This window comes from Aspergillus costaricaensis, assembly GCF_003184835.1.
Source record: "Aspergillus costaricaensis CBS 115574 unplaced genomic scaffold BO79scaffold_22, whole genome shotgun sequence".
Classification (NCBI taxonomy): domain Eukaryota; kingdom Fungi; phylum Ascomycota; class Eurotiomycetes; order Eurotiales; family Aspergillaceae; genus Aspergillus; species Aspergillus costaricensis.
In genome coordinates, this window is record NW_020291822.1 from 558,814 (window position 1) to 576,209 (window position 17,396).

At 51.3% G+C, this 17,396-nt stretch overlaps 7 protein-coding genes across 7 annotated transcripts; 5 read left to right on the plus strand and 2 right to left on the minus strand.

Moving 5' to 3' along the window:
- The first annotated feature begins 483 nt into the window (after nucleotides 1-483).
- Nucleotides 484-1,867, plus strand: BO79DRAFT_176136 (putative exosome complex subunit Rrp46). Its single transcript, XM_025679836.1, has 2 exons — nucleotides 484-913; nucleotides 1,005-1,867. The coding sequence occupies exons 1-2, from the start codon at nucleotides 578-580 to the stop codon at nucleotides 1,416-1,418; spliced, it is 750 nt and encodes a 249-aa protein (XP_025538064.1). The 5' UTR covers nucleotides 484-577; the 3' UTR covers nucleotides 1,419-1,867.
- Nucleotides 1,868-3,010: 1,143 nt separating this feature from the next.
- On the plus strand, nucleotides 3,011-5,609 carry BO79DRAFT_197876 (putative NAD+ kinase Utr1). The gene is made up of 2 exons (XM_025681305.1): nucleotides 3,011-4,586; nucleotides 4,643-5,609. The coding sequence occupies exons 1-2, from the start codon at nucleotides 3,110-3,112 to the stop codon at nucleotides 5,152-5,154; spliced, it is 1,989 nt and encodes a 662-aa protein (XP_025538065.1). The 5' UTR covers nucleotides 3,011-3,109; the 3' UTR covers nucleotides 5,155-5,609.
- Nucleotides 5,610-6,653, minus strand: BO79DRAFT_209931 (GAF domain-containing protein). The gene is made up of 4 exons (XM_025682703.1): nucleotides 6,587-6,653; nucleotides 6,394-6,503; nucleotides 5,891-6,239; nucleotides 5,610-5,824 (listed from the first exon to the last, which is right to left on the minus strand). Exons 1-4 carry the CDS (start codon nucleotides 6,587-6,589, stop codon nucleotides 5,714-5,716), a joined length of 573 nt encoding a protein of 190 aa, XP_025538066.1. The 5' UTR covers nucleotides 6,590-6,653; the 3' UTR covers nucleotides 5,610-5,713.
- A 414-nt stretch (nucleotides 6,654-7,067) lies between these two features.
- Nucleotides 7,068-8,815, plus strand: BO79DRAFT_176144 (agmatinase). The gene is made up of 8 exons (XM_025679837.1): nucleotides 7,068-7,371; nucleotides 7,436-7,630; nucleotides 7,684-7,837; nucleotides 7,903-7,926; nucleotides 7,985-8,006; nucleotides 8,060-8,102; nucleotides 8,172-8,397; nucleotides 8,474-8,815. The coding sequence occupies exons 1-8, from the start codon at nucleotides 7,102-7,104 to the stop codon at nucleotides 8,683-8,685; spliced, it is 1,146 nt and encodes a 381-aa protein (XP_025538067.1). The 5' UTR covers nucleotides 7,068-7,101; the 3' UTR covers nucleotides 8,686-8,815.
- A 36-nt stretch (nucleotides 8,816-8,851) lies between these two features.
- BO79DRAFT_269693 (putative GABA permease) lies at nucleotides 8,852-10,666 on the minus strand (the record flags this gene model as incomplete). The annotated part of the gene is made up of 5 exons (XM_025687229.1): nucleotides 8,852-9,225; nucleotides 9,286-10,128; nucleotides 10,192-10,424; nucleotides 10,472-10,532; nucleotides 10,579-10,666. The coding sequence occupies 5 exons, from the start codon at nucleotides 10,664-10,666 to the stop codon at nucleotides 8,852-8,854; spliced, it is 1,599 nt and encodes a 532-aa protein (XP_025538068.1).
- A 1,236-nt stretch (nucleotides 10,667-11,902) lies between these two features.
- On the plus strand, nucleotides 11,903-12,751 carry BO79DRAFT_197884 (SDR family NAD(P)-dependent oxidoreductase; the record flags this gene model as incomplete). Its single annotated transcript, XM_025681306.1, has 2 exons — nucleotides 11,903-12,374; nucleotides 12,432-12,751. The coding sequence occupies 2 exons, from the start codon at nucleotides 11,903-11,905 to the stop codon at nucleotides 12,749-12,751; spliced, it is 792 nt and encodes a 263-aa protein (XP_025538069.1).
- A 3,950-nt stretch (nucleotides 12,752-16,701) lies between these two features.
- On the plus strand, nucleotides 16,702-17,197 carry BO79DRAFT_32418 (uncharacterized protein). Its single transcript, XM_025689075.1, has one exon. The coding sequence runs from the start codon at nucleotides 16,883-16,885 to the stop codon at nucleotides 17,162-17,164; it is 282 nt and encodes a 93-aa protein (XP_025538070.1). The 5' UTR covers nucleotides 16,702-16,882; the 3' UTR covers nucleotides 17,165-17,197.
- Nucleotides 17,198-17,396: the final 199 nt, after the last annotated feature.

The following is a 17,396-nucleotide window of genomic DNA, read 5'->3' on the forward strand; positions in this document are numbered from 1 at the left end:
GCTCTCGTTGCTAAATCTCGTTAAAAGTAGAGTTCTAAATAATGACAGGTTGGATCAGTACCTGAAATTGCCCATTTTTCGTATCTTAAACTTCCTAGTCAACCTCGTTTGGTAAAGGTGGTAAGTCACTCGCCGGATGTCGATGGGTTATTGTTACTATGCGAGATCGAGGATTCGATGAGAAGATCGGATCATTCAATCTGCAATGTATAAATGATACGAAGCGCAGAGAGCGAGATTCATATGGGACTAGATGAGGATTTCCAAGTGAGGCCATGGAAGCCTTAAATGCACATTCATAGAAAGGAGGCGTACAACTGTTCAGGTTCTTCGGTTGTATAGAATGAAGTGAGTTGAGCAGGGAGAGAGTCCACCAATCACAAGCTGGCCCGCACTCGGCAGGCTCCGCGGCCAAAAATTTCCAAGGCGACCTTGGAAGCTCTTTGGGGTCCAGAGCATCACCTCAAGTCTGCTCATCAAGTTGCGAAATACTACTAACCAGCTATCCCCCCCTTTATCCATTCATTCTTTTCCTATTTGAGTCCTTTCCAACTGTTCCTATACATTGCGCGTCATCATGGTCGGCCCAACCGCAACTCTGACCCCTCTTGCTCGCGCTGATGGCTCGGCTTCCTATCTGTGTCCCTCCACTGGATCCAATATCCTGGGCTCTGTCAATGCCCCCGTCGAGCTTCCCGGACGCCGAGATGCTTTGAAGCCCGAAGAAGCGACCGTGGAAGTATTTGTTAAGCCGGGCACTGCACCTGCTGGTGTGAGCGAACGGTACGTCGAGGGAATCATCAAGGGAGTCCTCGGAAGATTGATCTTGGGACGCGAGAGGGGCTACCCTCGGCGTGGTGTCGTGGTCACGCTAGCCATCGTCGGAGGTGGGAGTGTAGGAAGAGGAGAACCGGTACGTGTTTTATGGACTGGCGAAATTTGGACAACTTCTGTTCAGCTGGCGGCGCTTGGCGGCTAACTCATTCTCTTAACATCTATAACAGTATCTGACTCTTCTGCCCGCGCTACTTCATACCGCCCTTCTTGCCTTGCTATCGGCCGCTGTTCCCCTATCCATGACCTTCTCTGCGACTGTTCTGGCCGTCGATGCATCAGGTGAAATCACCCGGGAGCCGTCGACCCAACAGGCAGCCACCGCCAAATCCCTCCACGCCCTAGCCTTCTCGTCCAAGGGCCATCTGCTGCTGAATGAGAGCTCAGGGGCTTTTGACTTTGAGACGTGGGAGAAGGTCCACCAGCGCGCATCAGCGATCTGTCACGGCACACCGGCTGTTGGCACTGATGGAGACATTGCCATGGTGGAGGATGTAGATGGCCAGCCCCTGGAGGGGATCATGCGCGAGTCCGTTGAGGATCAGGTCCACCGCGACTACGCCTGGAAGATCGATGCTGCTTGATTACCCCGCGGATACCACGGCAGCTAAGTAAATTCAGTCGCGACGGGCGCTTACAACCAGCGAGCGGTCGCTCCCATGAATTGTCGTCCCTTCTATCGCTAGTATTCTTCGGTGGCTTTTACACATACCCCTTGCACACGAAGGAAGCTTTTCAGACAGCACGCGGACCCATGTGCGCGAACGAGACTTTCTGGGCGAGTGTAGAAGGATTGTCATCGACGATATCCTACTGGCTGATGGGCAGGCTAAGAGAAGGACGCAGGGAATGGCAGGGGAGGAATTCGTCGCAGGAACCGACAAGCCCTCTAGCAGGATCACGGCGAGGGACGTGCGTGAAAGGAGCCAACCACCTCCATTAGTTAGATGTCTCGGAAGAGTTACATTCTCAGCGATAAGGCAAAGCGAACCCCCCAGCTCCAGCCACATGGGGGAGTGCTGCAATATACCGGATATTAATAGAAAGTGACCATTCTAGTCCTAGAGAGCTAAAGCTAAGGATGTGTGTGGAGTTGGCCAAAATTCAGGGATCTGTGGGATGAAGACGATTACTAGTGAGTGGAATTGAGTAGTACTAAGTACTGTAGGCCACCCCATCCCTGCGTTCTGCAACGTGTAATAATGGGTCGTAATCTATGAAGACGAGAGAGAGAGAGAGAGAGAGACATCCAGTGAAAAGGAGAGCGACCGAGGCATGCGCCGACGGGCACAGCTGAATGGAATAGAGTAGTAGCTGAAAGAATCTGATGGATCAATCAGATGCCGCAAGTACATTGCACAGTATGATGCTCCCTTGCACCTGGGAAAGGGAAGGGAAGGTTCTTCAATGTGTGTGATATGTGTGATCGGCCTCTTCAGGTAATGGGGGTGGGTGGAACAAGAAAGGGAAGGGATGGGATGGGAGGGATGAATTCAGCCGGTAAATAACTAATCATGTAAATAATCATGACAATACGGGCGAGAGCAGGTGCATACTTTACACCCACTAGACTAACTCCAGTAGGACTGACCATGCATCCTCTCTCCATCTCCATCCCACCCCCCCTAACTACCTTTTTGATTGACTGACTGTACGCTTCACCACGAATTCCCACATTACTTTTTCCGTCAGCCTCGGAAATCACCCACGTCATTTCCGACAGCTACTTACTACTGTCTCTTTCTATTCGGTGCATGTTCCATGGCCTTTTGAAATTTGGGTGAGTTTACTAATTGGGGTAGTAGGGACTTTACGGTACATTCAATGGTTTTTCAGGCCCGCGGAGTGTCTGTTGCGGAGTTAACTACCACCCGCACTGGAATCCCCCCGGCTTCAATGATGACAGTCACCCGCTCTGACTCTCATTATTAAGGATGTGGAAGCCTATCGAAGTTCGACCAGCAGACTAGACTACCGATGCCAGTGGATGCGACCAGAGGAAAGTGTTTAGCCTGACCAATGGTCACGGCCGCCATGAACCTTGAAGTGGATTACACTGGATAAGGCGCCCGCCCAAACCCCGTTACATCCGAGTTCGTTACTCCCCATTATTATTATTATTTTCCCCCCCCGGCGTTTTTCCATTCCGTCTCCAGCATATTCCATCATTACCTATCGAAGCCCATTTTTTCCTAAATTCTCTCTTCTGTGTTCCCGTCTGACAGAACCAACCAGCTCCTGCATCACACAATCTGTCATATTTCTATATCTGTCCATGGCGTCCTCCCCGCTTTACCATGGCTCCATGAACCACCCTTCTCCCTCGTCCGCAGCTGGCCCTCTGCCGTCTTCCTCAACATCATTGCCCTCATCACCACCACCACCACCACCGCCCTCCTCCGCGGCCCCACCACTATCAGTTCCTCCGGTGCGCCCTCCTCCTCCTCATCGCTCGGCCACTGTGGGAGCGTCGCTCCTCCGCGACTATGCCTCGCACATAGATCCCTCTCACACTGCAAACGATATCCACACGGCCGACTCGGCTCCCGGGACTCCCAATCTGGGTCCCAGCACTCTCCAGAAACCCGATCATCATCCTCGTGAGGGCGCCGCTGTTCCCGCTTTCACGACGTCCTTCCTGCCACGCCGGCAGACGGCCTCTCTAGCGGGCCATCATCGGAACGCGTTATCTAACGATTCAATCCCTCGCCAAACCCTTCTCAAAGCTCTCGCATCACGACCATCCATGTGCAATCACCAAAATTCAAATATGCCGCTGGCGGCCTCTTTGGGGCTTCTCAACACGAACCCTACCTCGTCGGAAGAAACGGAGCGCACCTCCAGCAATTCCTCGTCACAGATGCTCTCGGCAGCTCTGTCCAATATTCAGTTAGGCACCTACCTGGACCGTTCTCCTGCGACAGCACGGTTGGTCATGCAATCACCATGCTTCTTCCACCAGCGTTTCGATGACGCCGTAAATATTCAGAAAGTATTGGAAGAGATTGCGGACGACGAGTGGCTATCGCACTCCCGTCTGGTACAGACAGCGACAGGCGTCCGAGAGGTGTCGAAGCAATTGCAGCGAAGACCAATCAAACGCGCTGTCAAGAATGTCATGATTGTCACCAAGGCGCGGGATAACAGTCTGGTGCATCTGACCCGCGAATTGGCGGAGTGGCTTCTCTCCACCCCTCGCTACGGCAACGATCTGGGTGTGAATGTCTACGTAGACGCTAAACTTCGCAACTCACGAAGATTCAATGCCCAGGGGCTTCTGGACAAGGAGCCCCGATTCGAGGAGATGTTACACTACTGGACTCCGGATCTCTGCTGGACAGCCCCTGAGAAATTCGATTTGGTCCTCACATTAGGAGGGGACGGGACCGTGCTTTTCACATCCTGGCTCTTCCAACGCATTGTCCCACCGGTCCTCTGCTTTTCCCTGGGGAGCTTAGGCTTCCTGACGAATTTCGAATTTGAGAATTACAAGTCTCACTTGAATGCAGTTATGGGTGATGTAGGTATGCGAGTGAACCTGCGGATGCGCTTTACTTGTACGGTCTTCCGTAAAGACCGCAGCAAGGGCGCCGAGGCGGGTGCCGTGGAGGAAGGGGAACAGTTCGAGGTGTTGAACGAGCTCGTGATTGATCGCGGGCCGTCACCCTACGTGTCAAACCTTGAACTGTACGCAGACAATGATCTGCTCACCGTGGTGCAAGCGGACGGGTGCATTTTCTCTACTCCTACCGGTACGTGTGACGCGCAAAACAGACTGATTTGATCGCCGACTGACATGTGGTTCCAGGTTCCACGGCATACTCTCTTTCCGCTGGCGGTTCCCTGATTCACCCCTCTATTCCCGGCATTCTTCTGACCCCCATCTGTCCCCATACACTCTCCTTCCGTCCCATGGTTCTCTCCGATACGCTGCTCCTTCGTATTGCCGTTCCTGCTGGGTCCCGGTCGACCGCGTACTGCTCGTTCGATGGGAAGGGTCGTGTGGAACTCCGCCAAGGCGACTATGTTACCGTCGAAGCAAGTCAATACCCCTTCCCGACCGTCGTAGCGGGCAGCGGAGAGTGGTTCCAGAGCGTTCAGCGAGCACTGCGATGGAATACACGGGGTGCCGTTCAAAAGAGCTGGCACAGCTCTTCGGATGCCGGCCTCGAAGCCACCGAGGACGACGAAGACACGGAGTGGGATATCGATACCGATGCCGGGTTAACTGGCACGGACAGTGGCTTGGGGGTCAGTGAGGATGGCGATGCAGGATCTATCAGTCCTCTGAAGCGGCAAATGAGCATGTTCAGCACCTAAGCCGATCATTGGTCCGGGTTACCATCCACCCTTTCTTGTCTACCCCATTCTTCTGGGGTTATGCTTAAGTTTTCTTCTATTGTTCCCGTCTTTTCGGATACACCTTTTTATATTGTTCATTCCACGGGCGACCCTGGTTGGCGCACGCGCATCCTTTTTCTCGTTCCATGGAACAGCGGCACACATACACTTTCGTTTTCTTTATTTGGGATACAGCGACGCCTGATAGACTTTTTTTTGGATAAATGTTTGGTTGCCATAGCGGGCCTTGATTTAGACGCTATATTTCGTTTACTATCTTGGGAAGACACATTCGGGTCCGTGAGACCCCAGCGATGCACAGGCGTTAGACGGTTACATTTGGCACAGTCGTTGCGATGATCGAAATTGAAGAACAGAACACCCGGGATAATGCAATCTCGCACTGGGAATATACAAGCCATCATGACTACCATCTCGTTAATACTCAACCAATCTATATATCATAAAACCATACCAAAATCATCATACCCACAACGACTAATCTATATACACATCACACCATACTACTGTGTAGTAATTACCAATCACAACACTCCGCCAACAACGCCGCCAACTCCTCCAAATACTTTTTATCCTCATCATCGAACCCATTGGGCTCCGCACAATCAATATCGATAATCGCAACAGTCTGCACCACATACACATCAGCCATCCATCTACCTCCACCAGAAATATAAAGAAGATATGTACTCACCTCCCCCTTACTCAAAATCGGCACCACAATCTCACTCCGACTGCTCGCATCGCAAGCAATATGTCCCGGGAAGTTCTCCACATCCGGCACGACGACCGTCTCGCGCTTCTCCGCCGCCGTTCCACACACACCCCGCCCAAAGCGAATCTCCTGGCATGCCGGACGGCCCTGGAATGGACCGAGAAGGAGGACGGGCTTCTTGTTGCTGTCTTCTTCGGAGGGTGCGGCGCCGAGGACGGGGAACTTATCCTGGCGGATGTAGAAACCGGCCCAGTTGACGGAGGAGGAGGGGGCGGGGAGAGCGGCGTAGGCGTGCCAGAGAAGAGAGGCGACGTTGGAGAAGTTGCTGTTTTGGTTGTTAGGCTTGGGTGAGAGTGGGCGCGATAGTTGGGGCTTAGGTTGCGTTCTTACCTGACCTGTTCGTGGTGGGGGGAGTGAGTGGTTAGCTGGTGAAACTGGAAACGGGGAGAATTAGGGGATAGGGGGCAAGGATAGAAGATCGTACCCAGTTACGCTGGTCGTATACCAAACCTCGAGCTTGCTCTAGGACCTGAGTGTAGACTTCGGATTTGGAGCCATTGCCGGCGCCGAAGTAAGAGGAGTCTGCGTGAGGCTGGTGGGGGTGTTAGTGGACATCGCTAGATGATTTTAGGGGATCAATTGCCACAGATGGCAAGCGAGGTTATCAAACTATACCATTGTAATATAGTACTAAGTAGTCTTCGAATTAAGCGATGAAGCGGATTGAGAATGGGGAAATGGGGAGGGGATGGATGACGCGAAAGGAAAGCAAAGCAAAGCAGCGATGCGAAAAATCAAAGTGGGGTTTCCTTCCTCTCTCTCTCCGCACGAGATTCAGCGATCGTCATCCGCCGTCCCCTCATCGCCATTCATCATCCATCCATCCACCCATCCCGGTTTCATAAGTAACAACAATATCCATGAATAATCAAATCACAAACTCAGTCAATCAATCAATCAATGATAAAGTCTCAACCCCTGTCGCGCTGGACCCTTTGCTTGGCTGCAGCTGTGGAGCTTTTTCCCCCATCGCATGCAACTGCTTTTTTGGGTCCAGCTCCGATAAGAAAACTGCCCTTGACTAGCTTCAACTAGCATCAAACTATAATAACTTCCTCGGATCGTCCTGTTCCTCTCCACTATGGGTCCATACTTGCTCAACTGGTCTTTTTGCCTGGCTGTTACACATCATGTATTCTCTCATTGTAGCTGCTTCGCTACTTATTCTCCCAGCCTACGCTAGGGATATCGTCTTCCCTCCTGTCGCAGCCATCCATAACAATCCCTCCTCCCACCAATATCCTCTCACTCACGATGACCCCATTGACATCGTCACCGGTAGCCAATTCTCCGGTCTGACTACCTTCGCCAACCTGCCCTACCTCAATTGCTTCGTGGACGATGAATCAACCACCAACAACAACTATGACATTGCCTTCCTTGGCGCTCCCTTCGACACTGTTAGCCATTCCCTCCTCATTCACATTGCCATCGATCGCAACTAATAGACACACACACACGTAGGGAGTCACAGCTCGCCCTGGAGCTCGATTCGGTCCCAAGGGTATTCGACTCGGCTCTCGTCGTCTCGGCGGATGGAGCATCTACACGGGAGAAAATGCCTTTGCTAGCTGGGCGAAGCTTGTTGACTGCGGTGATGCACCATTAACCTGGTTGGATAATACCGTGGCGTTGAAGCAGCTTGATATGGCACACAAGGTATACAGTATATTGTTCTGAAAACGGTGGTCAAATAATAATAGGGGGACTAGGTCGTCTCGTCTCGTCGTGCCAATTCCACGCATCTCAGCCAAATCCCCCGTATCATTACCCTAGGTGGAGACCATACTACGACCTTGTCGGCTCTGCGGTCGACGTACGAGAATTGGGGTCCTGTTTCTGTGATTCATTTTGACAGTCATATCGGTATGTAAATTTTCCACTCCTCATGTGATATACATGGACAACCCGCTAACATAATATTTTCTTAGATACGTGGGACCCCAAAGTGCTCGGTATGCCAAGTCTTCCCCAACTTCATATATATATCTAACTAACAAATGTTCTATACAGGTGGTGGAGTCTCCCACTATGCGTATGCAAACCATCCCCAATCATCTCATCATACTAACACTTACCCCTATACAGCGGCGTCAACCACGGCACCTTCCTCCACCTCGCCCACGAAGAGGTACGTAACCACACCATCCCTGGCTATCTCTCCCTCCCCCACCCCAACAACAAACTAAGAATCGAGTAGGGCCTAATCCGCAATACCTCCATCCACGTCGGAATCCGCGCCCCCGTAGTCCGCCCCAAAGGCGACATCCGAAACGACCTCCGCTGCGGCTTCGAAATCATCTCCGCCCGTGACCTCGACCGCTTCGGTGTCTCCGGCCTCGTCGAACAAATCAAATCCCGCGTAGGGGACAGCCGAGTCTACATCTCGGTTGATATTGATGTGCTGGACCCGGCTTATGCACCTGGTAAGTCCACTACAGCTTCCCTTTTACTATAATGACACAGAGGGGACAATGAAGAGAAGCTGATGAGATTGTACAGCAACCGGCACTGCGGAACCAGGTGGATTTACGACCCGTGAGCTCCTGACTATTCTTGACGCGCTGCGAGGAATGCCTGTTATCGGGGCCGACGTGGTCGAAGTAGCTCCGATCTATGATACAGCCGGGGAGACGACCACACTTGCGGCAGCGGAGGTGGCTAACTCATTGTTGGCGTTGATGGTTGCGAGGCCGGTTGGGGGTGATGAGTAACCTTTTTCTTTTCCAGGTTACTCGCTATTGTTTATAAGTCATAGTGTGAATATGCATCTAGTGTTCATATAATAAGGTATGTATGTACATAAATGGGTATACTGCGCACATATAGTCTGCACATAATTTCAACATACAAGAGAAGCCATACCAGAGTCGGAAATATTCATCCCCTCTTCTCCATCTCAACTTCTGTCTCCTCGTTCAACTCAACCACTTTCCCCTCCGTAACCCTACTACCACTTCCATCCCACGCCCCCGGCCCCGTGAAGTGCTTTCGTCCCGTCACTACCCACGTCGCTACACTAATCACTCCAATTACTCCAATCGCAGCACTAGTATAGTTCATCGAGTCCTTCGTGACCGGATAAGTCTCTGGGAAGTTGAACGTGATGGACGCGAAAAGCAGAAATAGTAGCCCCAGCACGTTCAGACTGATCGACATTGAGGTGGGGAGGGCGAATGGGCCCGTAAGGGTACGTTTATGGTTGGTTACGTAGCCTAGGAGACGACTTCCGAGGGCCATGGCGTAGGAGAGATCTTTTTCTTGCGTTAGCGATGAATTCCTTTTTGTGAAGGAGGAATATGGGGGAGATGTACAGAATCCCTCAGTGGAAATAGCAATGACGGTCTCGAATCCCGTCGAGGTACCAAAGTCAATTGCATCCAGGGCGAGCTGAACGATCAATGTGAGCAGGACTGCATTGATAGGAACCTGGCGCTTTTTGTCGACTTTGGCGAGGAATTGGCTGAACGGGAGACCGTTGTCGCGGGCGAAGGCGTAGACACAGCGGGAGCCCTCGGCGAGGATGTTGTTCCCTGCGACAATAACGATCACGGCGATCATGCTGGCTAGGAAGCAGGCTGCTACTTTGCTACCGGTGGAGTCGTAGAAGATCTGGATGACGGGGACTCCGGTAGGGGAGTTCTGAGTGGTGGTGATATCACCGATGCAGAAGCAGAGGACTAAAAGGAAAGCAAAGCCGGTGATGGCGCCAAGGACGACGGACATTATGATGGCTTGTGGTGCTTGCTTCGAGGCGGATTTCATCTCCTCGGTCATGTGGGACGGGGCGTCGTAGCAGCACATCCCGAAGCAGGCTTGTAGGATGCCTACGATGGCGGCCATGGCTCGGTCCCAGCCGGTGAAGTTTTGGAACTCGACAAAGACAAATGATGCGGACTGCTTGTGGTCGTTTGTGGCGAGGAGGACGACGACGGTGATGAAGAAGGCGGTGATGTTCCAGATAAGGATGAAACGGGCGATTCGGTTGAGTAGATGAGGACCCCAGATGTTGATGGCAGCAGCGAGGATCGCCACGAGGTAGGCTACTAAGACGGTTTGCCAACGCTGGATTTCGTAGGATGGGAAGACGAGATTCGCCATTCCGAGTACGAATTGTGCGGCAATGGAGTTGTTGGTTGCGCCCATGGCGAGCAGTCCTAGGGGGTTTCTGGTGAGTCTGGCTCTGTATTACAGTGGGGATATTGTTGTTGGGGCCATACCTATCAGCATGAACCATCCGGTTATGTATGATAACTGGCGGGAGATCTTTGGAGGAGCCAAAGCAGCCACCCATGAGTATTGGCCTCCAGCCACCGGATACATCGAACACATTTCAGCCATGGGAATGGCGACGGCTAAGGTGAGAAGGCTGACACCGATGAAACTGAAGACCATAACTGGGGGGCCGCCTGACGTGACGCCAACAATGAAGACACCGCTTAATGCGGTCCATCTTGAGAGAGTCAGCGTGGGCTCTATATCTCCGAGCGAATGACTTACGAGGTGACGACGCTGAAACTGAAGCCGATCATACCCAGGAGGCCAAATGACCGTTTGAGCTCTACGGACGTTAACACAACTCCACACGCCTAATTTGGCTGACATACCCTGCTCATAGCCCAGGTGCTCCAGCCGAACATCCTCTCCTGTTGTAGAAGGGCCCACAGGCTGGATCTCATCTTCTGATATCGCCATTGTTGGGGAAATTTTTGGAATACAAAGACACGTCTACAATTGAGTTCATCGTGGCCGCCGCCACCAGTTGGGGTATTTATTGCCATGCTACAGGAGGGGAATGGGCGCCTCGGACCATGAGCGATAGGGTCATAGATGCATTCTGCAGGCATCAAGGAACCGGGGAAGCGATAGCCGGGGTAGCGATAAGATAAGCCGACAGCGAGCATTGCCAGATCGAGAAGGTCTGCGCGATGGCCGGTGGAGCACTTTCGCCCAGAAAAAGCTGGGGAGACCACAGACGAGACAGACCGAGCAACAGTCTCCAGTCATGTCAATTTGTCATAAGCCATCCTGAGTTGATAAGCTTATCAAATGCAACTGGGATAATGGGCTGTGAGTAATAAGGATTTGTGCCGTGGGGAATTTCGGAATGTCATTGTGTCGATTGGAGGATGTAGTTGAAATTGAAGTTTGTTGCAGGTGGAGATGTTGAGAAAGGAAAGGGAAGGACGACGAGATATGGACATGTGACCCTTCAGCCTCATCCTCTCTTTCGGTCTTTCTGTTGTCTCCCTCTGTCTTTTCTATTGTCTGTCCTGTCCTTCGCTTTCATGCCCCAGACATGTCAACTCACCAGCCCATGAATGGGTCCAGGTTGATCAAAACCAGACCGTTGAAGGTTAGTAATCACTCGACCATGTCTTGTAGTCGCAATTGAAAGTTGATGAAATGCCCAGGTAGAATATTAAGGCAGACTCGAGAGATTGAACTTCATGATGAGCTTCTCACTCTCTGAGGACCGGAGCCCCTCATGATATATTCCGGGCCAGCATGAAAAACTCAAACGATTCTCGCATCCGACGAATCAACGACGCGTCACTTGTGGCCACAAACCTCAGATACACACCTACAGCTAATTAATCGTACCCTATACGAAATACGCAATATACGGCGGCGACATGTCTATATAAGAAGGCCGCGGCATTTCCCATGGTCCCCTGACCCCACACAACCCGCCGAATACGCAAATACGACAAACGGTCCGGTCGGATGTCCCGAACAACAGTATCCGAACCCTTACGCCCTTGCCTATACGCACCCACAGAATGGCCCCTTGAAGCGAAGCGGCTGCCTGCGTTCCAGTGGTCAGACCATGCGGATATGGCTGTCAAGGCCCGGATCCGAACTATAAAGGGAATGGACGTCCCCTGACCATTACCAACAAGAGCATCAAACTGAGAGCCAACTATCACCATGTCCATCAACCTCACTGGAAAAACCTGCCTCGTTACCGGTGGTGCCGGAGGCCTAGGCAAAGCTATCGCTACCCGGTTCTTCGCCGCCGGAGCCAACGTGGTCATCTGCGACGTGAACGAGGAGCGACTTCATCAGACGTCGCTAGATCTTGCCGGACCCAGCGGCGACGCAAGACTCAAAGTCATTAAGACAGACATCACCTCCGCGACAGAGGTGCAAGCCCTTTTCGATGAAATCGTCGCGCAATTCCAGAAACTTGATATCCTCATCAACAATGCCGGAATCATGGATCAGTTCGATGCCGTCGGTGACCTGGACGAGAAGCTGTGGGACAAGGTCATGGCTGTGAACCTGACTGCGCCTTTTCTGTTGAGCAAACTGGCTGTTCGGAATATGCTTGCCCAGGAGGTTGTCAACGGAAGTATCGTCAACATCGTCTCGATTGCTGGAAAGGCGGGTTGGATGGCGGGTATGTTTTCTACCGAATGATTCCCAATGTCTGGATAGATCGACTGACAAGTGAAAGGTGCCGCATATACCGCTAGCAAGCACGGCCTCGTTGGCTTGACCAAAAACACAGCTTCATACTACGGCAACAAGGGCATCCGATGCAATGCGCTGATGATGGGCGGCATGGAGACGAACATCACGGATGCTTTCATGTCCAACATTAACCTGGAAGGAAAGGACAAGGCCGTTGCTCTCATGACTGCTGCTGCGGCACCGATGTGCGATATCAACCGCGTTGCTGAGCTGTGTTTGTCTATCTCTTGTGGTCCTGGGGCGGAGATCATCAACGGGACATGTATCCCGATCGATCATGGAATGTCGGGAGTGTTGGGTTGATTCTGGCTTATATAGATAGATACCCAGCCGACTGTATATTTTCTCTTCAATGTAAATACTTTACACCCACTATCCCTTCCACCTCATTAACACTATAACAAAAATTGTAAACCTCGCCCGGATATGTTCTCCACTCCTTCACAACCCTAACCTCACCCCAACACCCCAGCTGTAATCACCAACTTCCGCACAAGTCGAACTCCACATACAGCCACCACCAAATAGTCTCAAGAACATGGCTGGAATTCCTTTCTGCGTTGTAGGGAAAGCCATCATCTCCAGTAACTTGAGGTGCCACATTATCATTACCAATTGCCAATTCTCGATATGTTATATAGCCTGTTAATGGGCGTTCCGAAAGGCACATTGATCAGCGTGTCTTTCTGATCAAGGTATACTTCCCAATGTGTACCTAGATGAAAGAAGAAAATTCCCCAAAGACATGAATCATTGGCTTACCGGTGGACATAGAAGAGGTACTACTAGTACATACTACTTAGTACTTACTAGTGGGTGGTAACTCTCGGCCAGTCATCACCCGGGTAATGCGCGACCTGCGTCCAATCATGTCTTATTTCAATACATCGAGCAAAGGTCCCTGCAAAGCATAATCCTTGAACAGGGTCGGGGTATACGGGCTACGAGCATTGTGGGCGTCGATTACAAACACAGTATCCCACGCATTAGTCCAGATGTGTCGCGGACGTTCTCCGAGCTATGTTGCTGTAGGTCGGATTCCAAAACTACTATGGATATATTGAGACCTAGTTGGTTTCATCTGCTGTTGAGGAGTCGGGAAATTTCCTAGTGACTTCAATATATTGGTGTTTTTGCCGGGATGGCTTGTCAACGGTTTGGAGCATTGTCCTCAGCATTGACCGAGGCTATGCTATCAGCTCTAGATGATTCACACACCTCGATTGAAAGATATACAAGTGGTAAAGTGATCGTCGTCTTTCTACATGTATGTATACTAGCACGGACGTATAATGTCTGCTCACCACCGCCGCGTATCGTTTGATTGGCTGTGACTCAGTCAAGCTATATTGTCTGAGCGCCATAGTATCCGATTCCAAGCGCAGTGAGCTCGAAGCAAAGCTATCAGGTCTGAAATTGGAGGAGTGATTGGCTGAAGATAGGTGGCTTGAAATGGCCGACGCTGCCCTCGCTCAAAATCAGGGCATCCGGAAGATGTTGGTTCGGGAATGAGAGTGGTGTGCCTACAGCCGAGCTGGTGTCAGGTGTCCCGTAGGTGTGGCTGTTTTAGTTGACGTGCTCATATTTAGGTTCTGACTGTAAGCATCCAGACCAAGACATCCACATCATGCCCGGGCCTTTTCTGGGGGCTATACATGGCCGGACCGTATGCGAATGAGTCAACGAGGCTTTGCGACAATCCACTCAAGTGGATTCATAAGATCCGAATTCATTAGGTCATGGTAAATCGCTCACACAATTCGCCATAGTTCCGGTTCCTGCTCGGGATAGATGCATTACCAGGCTGCATACGCACAGACTCGGCCCTGGCAGCTCCCATGAAAGCTTCTGCACTCACTGTTGGATGCCGCTATGTCGGAGTATATACTAGTGTCGGAGGGACGTTCCCAGCCATGGATCCAGACCACGCTCAGAGACAGGGATGGATTTGGTACCAACGGCTGTTCGTCGACAAGTCGCATCTGGCATCCTTTGCCCAGGACGTTAGGACACCGGCAAGTGTTTCAGTTGCATAAAGACCAGCTTCCTTTTTCAGACCTTTGACGTCAATGCTAGCCAATAAGCTAGTCAGGACATGACTTTAATATCAACAGATGAGAGGGGCGACCGTAGCACGGGATCTGTTGTCTTGGACGCGCACGTTGTCTAGCATAGCCCCCATCCAAACTCGATGCCAAATCCAAGAAAGGCAATAGAAGAGAGGAGGGGAAGGTGTGACGAGCAACAAGTGACAGAGGAGGTGAAGCACCAGCGCGGCCTAGGTAGTCAGCCCTGCAGGGGTTATTCCAGTCACAGTGGATGGCGGGGTTATTGATTGATTGAATCAGCCATTGTGACGCGTGATTGATCTGCATCCCAGTCACCACCACCACCAGTCTCAGGCTGTAACTAAATATGTAGCTGGCTCGAAGGCAACGGACAAATCAGCTCGAGTCGATCTGCCGGGGGGGCAACGTTGCGTCTGACGAAGCCTACCCTCCAGACCCGCGAGCAAATAAATTTTCGTCAGGACATCCTGGTGTAAGATCTATGTTGGTGCCTGCGCCATGGATCGAGGGTTATCCGGCAGGGCGGGACAATGAGCCTTCACGGACCAGACACGAAAATATACGGCAACAGGGATTATTGGGCAAACTGTAAAGACAGATTGGCTAGTAAATGATATTCTGTAGCGCAAATGGAACCCACAAAGATTGTATCGTCACGGCTATTTTCCTGCCTCAGGAACACCGCATTTGCCACTCTGGGAATCGAGTTCCACCCAACTTCATTGGATCCTGCAACGGCCGAAATCACCAAGCGAAAAGGTCAATGCAAAGTAGACCCCAAGTAACCAGGCAGATCCGATCATGAATCCAGACGCGTCGCTGGTAAAATTTTGGGGCGGGGCATTTGGTCGAGCGAGTGTGATGGAGGGGAGACTAGAGGAAGTCGTCTGATCGCTCAGCACGGCGTGAATGACACTCTCGCCCTCTCACATTCTTGGGTGATGGTTTTCAGCCATCTTGAATGGAACTAAGTCGACAAGTGTTGATGCTAAACGGCATGGTGGGTAGACCATCCTAGACCGTCTTATCTAGACCATCTTTGAGATTTCTCGGTTGTTGTGGCCTGGACCGATCGAAGGGGTGGACTGGAAGGATGAAAAAAGTTCCCAGCCCTAGTTTCTGCTCTCCGCAGTTCGAAGGGGGGATGGCCAGGGCGCTCTGTGACACCGGCAGCTGCAGATCGACTGTGCGTAGAGAGTCGTTTGGGTCTGGGGTTACAACGCGCTACTGGATGGATGACTCGCAGCGATAGTATTCTTTCTCCAGCTAGCAGCAATTAGTCCCTGATAGCGTCTCGATAGTGTGGCCATCCCCTCCAGACCGATAGCCAGTCTCCGTTCAGGATTGATTCCCATCAGCTTCGACCAGAAAAAGCCGGGCAACGATGGACTCACTTGGGGGGAGGGGGAGTGTCTCGCTCGGATTCCGTCCAAGCCCAGGCGATCCTGGCTTTGTCCATTATTCTCAAGCGTATTGTTATAGTAGTAGAAGTGTGCTCTGACTCCATTGTGCCTTTGCGATGGTAGCCGGCCGGGTCACCCGAGTTTCCCGCGTGTGGTTACAACAGGTTTCATCGGCTGAACAGGGGTATCAGGCGGAGGGGAAGTGCTGCTGAGGAGCCTCGAGGTGAATATAAACAACCACGGAGTCCATGCCAGAGGAGAGGAGATGATGATATCTGGCGGTCGTCGTTTTTTATGTTGTACAAACTTCATCCTTTGTCCGAATCCATCTGCTTACTATTTCTCCGAGTGTACGGAGGAGTTACCTCTACTTCATCTTTTTTTTTTTCTCGCCTTTTCTTTTCTGGGGCGGCTGATAGGTGAGTGACATCGTTCACTTTCTCGAACGGGGTTACTCATAGCTTGACTAGCAACTGTCCATTCCTCCCTGTTCATCCATTTGCATGACAAGGACCAAGGCATAATTACTTGGGTGTCTCCTACTGGATTCCAAACAGACCTGCCAAGAACGTGCTGATTAAACCATCCACTCGCTGGCATTTACCTGCCTTGGACTCCTTCCTTTAACCTTGCAACGTGACCTGCCTTATAATCATTATTTTTGCTATATTATTGTCATCGTCTGCATTCTTGCCTTGTTTGGCTAGGTTTCATTCCTCGTTTTCATTGCTCAGCGTGACCGCTTTCCCTCCCACTGGCCTGGCGGTAAGTTACTAGTGAGTTACTTACTAGCCCCGATCACGACTAGTGCCCGTCGGTTCCTCAGGAACCAATCACCCCTCCTTCCCGTCGTGGAATACGATAGTCGACCCTCGCCTTGATTGTCTGTGCGGCCTATAGAAACAATACTACTACAGTTTGGAGGGTGTGTGGTGAGAAGGCGGCTGCTTCCATGTGAGTGGATGGATTCTTCTCTTTTTTGTTTCTTTTTGCCTCCCCAGCGTACACTATCACCTCAGATCGTCACCCTCTTACATTTACACTTTTGGCATCTTTTTTTCTTTTTCTTTTCTCTTGTTGCAGCGGAGTGGAGTGGAACCCGGATGAGCGGTAACCATACCGTACCGTACCGTGGAAGCTCCGCTTTGCCCCTCTCTCTCCAGGCTTTGGATCCCGCGTCTCCCGCCATGACGCCATGGGTTCGGCTGCTGTTTGTGACGGTTTTGAGTTTCCCCGCAAGCTGACGATCAAATTAGAATTTCTTAGTTCTGGAGGAGGTAGTGGGCAGAGAAGAAAAAAAGAAATTTGGCTCAGGACAAAGTAGAGTTTGGGATCAAAACAGAGGAGAAAAGGGACAAAAAAAAAAAAAAAAAAAAAAAAAAAAAAGAAGGAAATATAAACTGCAGTACCCAGACTCCCGCAGAACCGAAAGAAAGGAGGCTCATGATTTTTCCCCTGAGTCATTGTATCACGGCG

Bases quoted from the DNA above. Each gene is read 5' to 3' on its own strand.
- BO79DRAFT_176136 (XM_025679836.1), top strand. From the start codon at position 578: ATGGTCGGCCCAACCGCAACTCTGACCCCTCTTGCTCGCGCTGATGGC. The intron at 914-1,004 runs GTACGTGTTTTA...CATCTATAACAG, and splicing joins GTGTAGGAAGAGGAGAACCG to TATCTGACTCTTCTGCCCGC.
- BO79DRAFT_197876 (XM_025681305.1), top strand. From the start codon at position 3,110: ATGGCGTCCTCCCCGCTTTACCATGGCTCCATGAACCACCCTTCTCCC. The intron at 4,587-4,642 runs GTACGTGTGACG...ATGTGGTTCCAG, and splicing joins CATTTTCTCTACTCCTACCG to GTTCCACGGCATACTCTCTT.
- BO79DRAFT_209931 (XM_025682703.1), bottom strand. The intron at 6,240-6,393 runs ACGATCTTCTAT...TAACAACCAAAA, and splicing joins TACGACCAGCGTAACTGGGT to CAGCAACTTCTCCAACGTCG. The intron at 5,825-5,890 runs GTGAGTACATAT...TATGTGGTGCAG, and splicing joins CGATTTTGAGTAAGGGGGAG to ACTGTTGCGATTATCGATAT.
- BO79DRAFT_176144 (XM_025679837.1), top strand. From the start codon at position 7,102: ATGTATTCTCTCATTGTAGCTGCTTCGCTACTTATTCTCCCAGCCTAC. The intron at 7,631-7,683 runs GTATACAGTATA...TAGGGGGACTAG, and splicing joins AGCTTGATATGGCACACAAG to GTCGTCTCGTCTCGTCGTGC. The intron at 8,007-8,059 runs GTATGCAAACCA...ACCCCTATACAG, and splicing joins GGTGGAGTCTCCCACTATGC to CGGCGTCAACCACGGCACCT.
- BO79DRAFT_32418 (XM_025689075.1), top strand. From the start codon at position 16,883: ATGGATTCTTCTCTTTTTTGTTTCTTTTTGCCTCCCCAGCGTACACTA.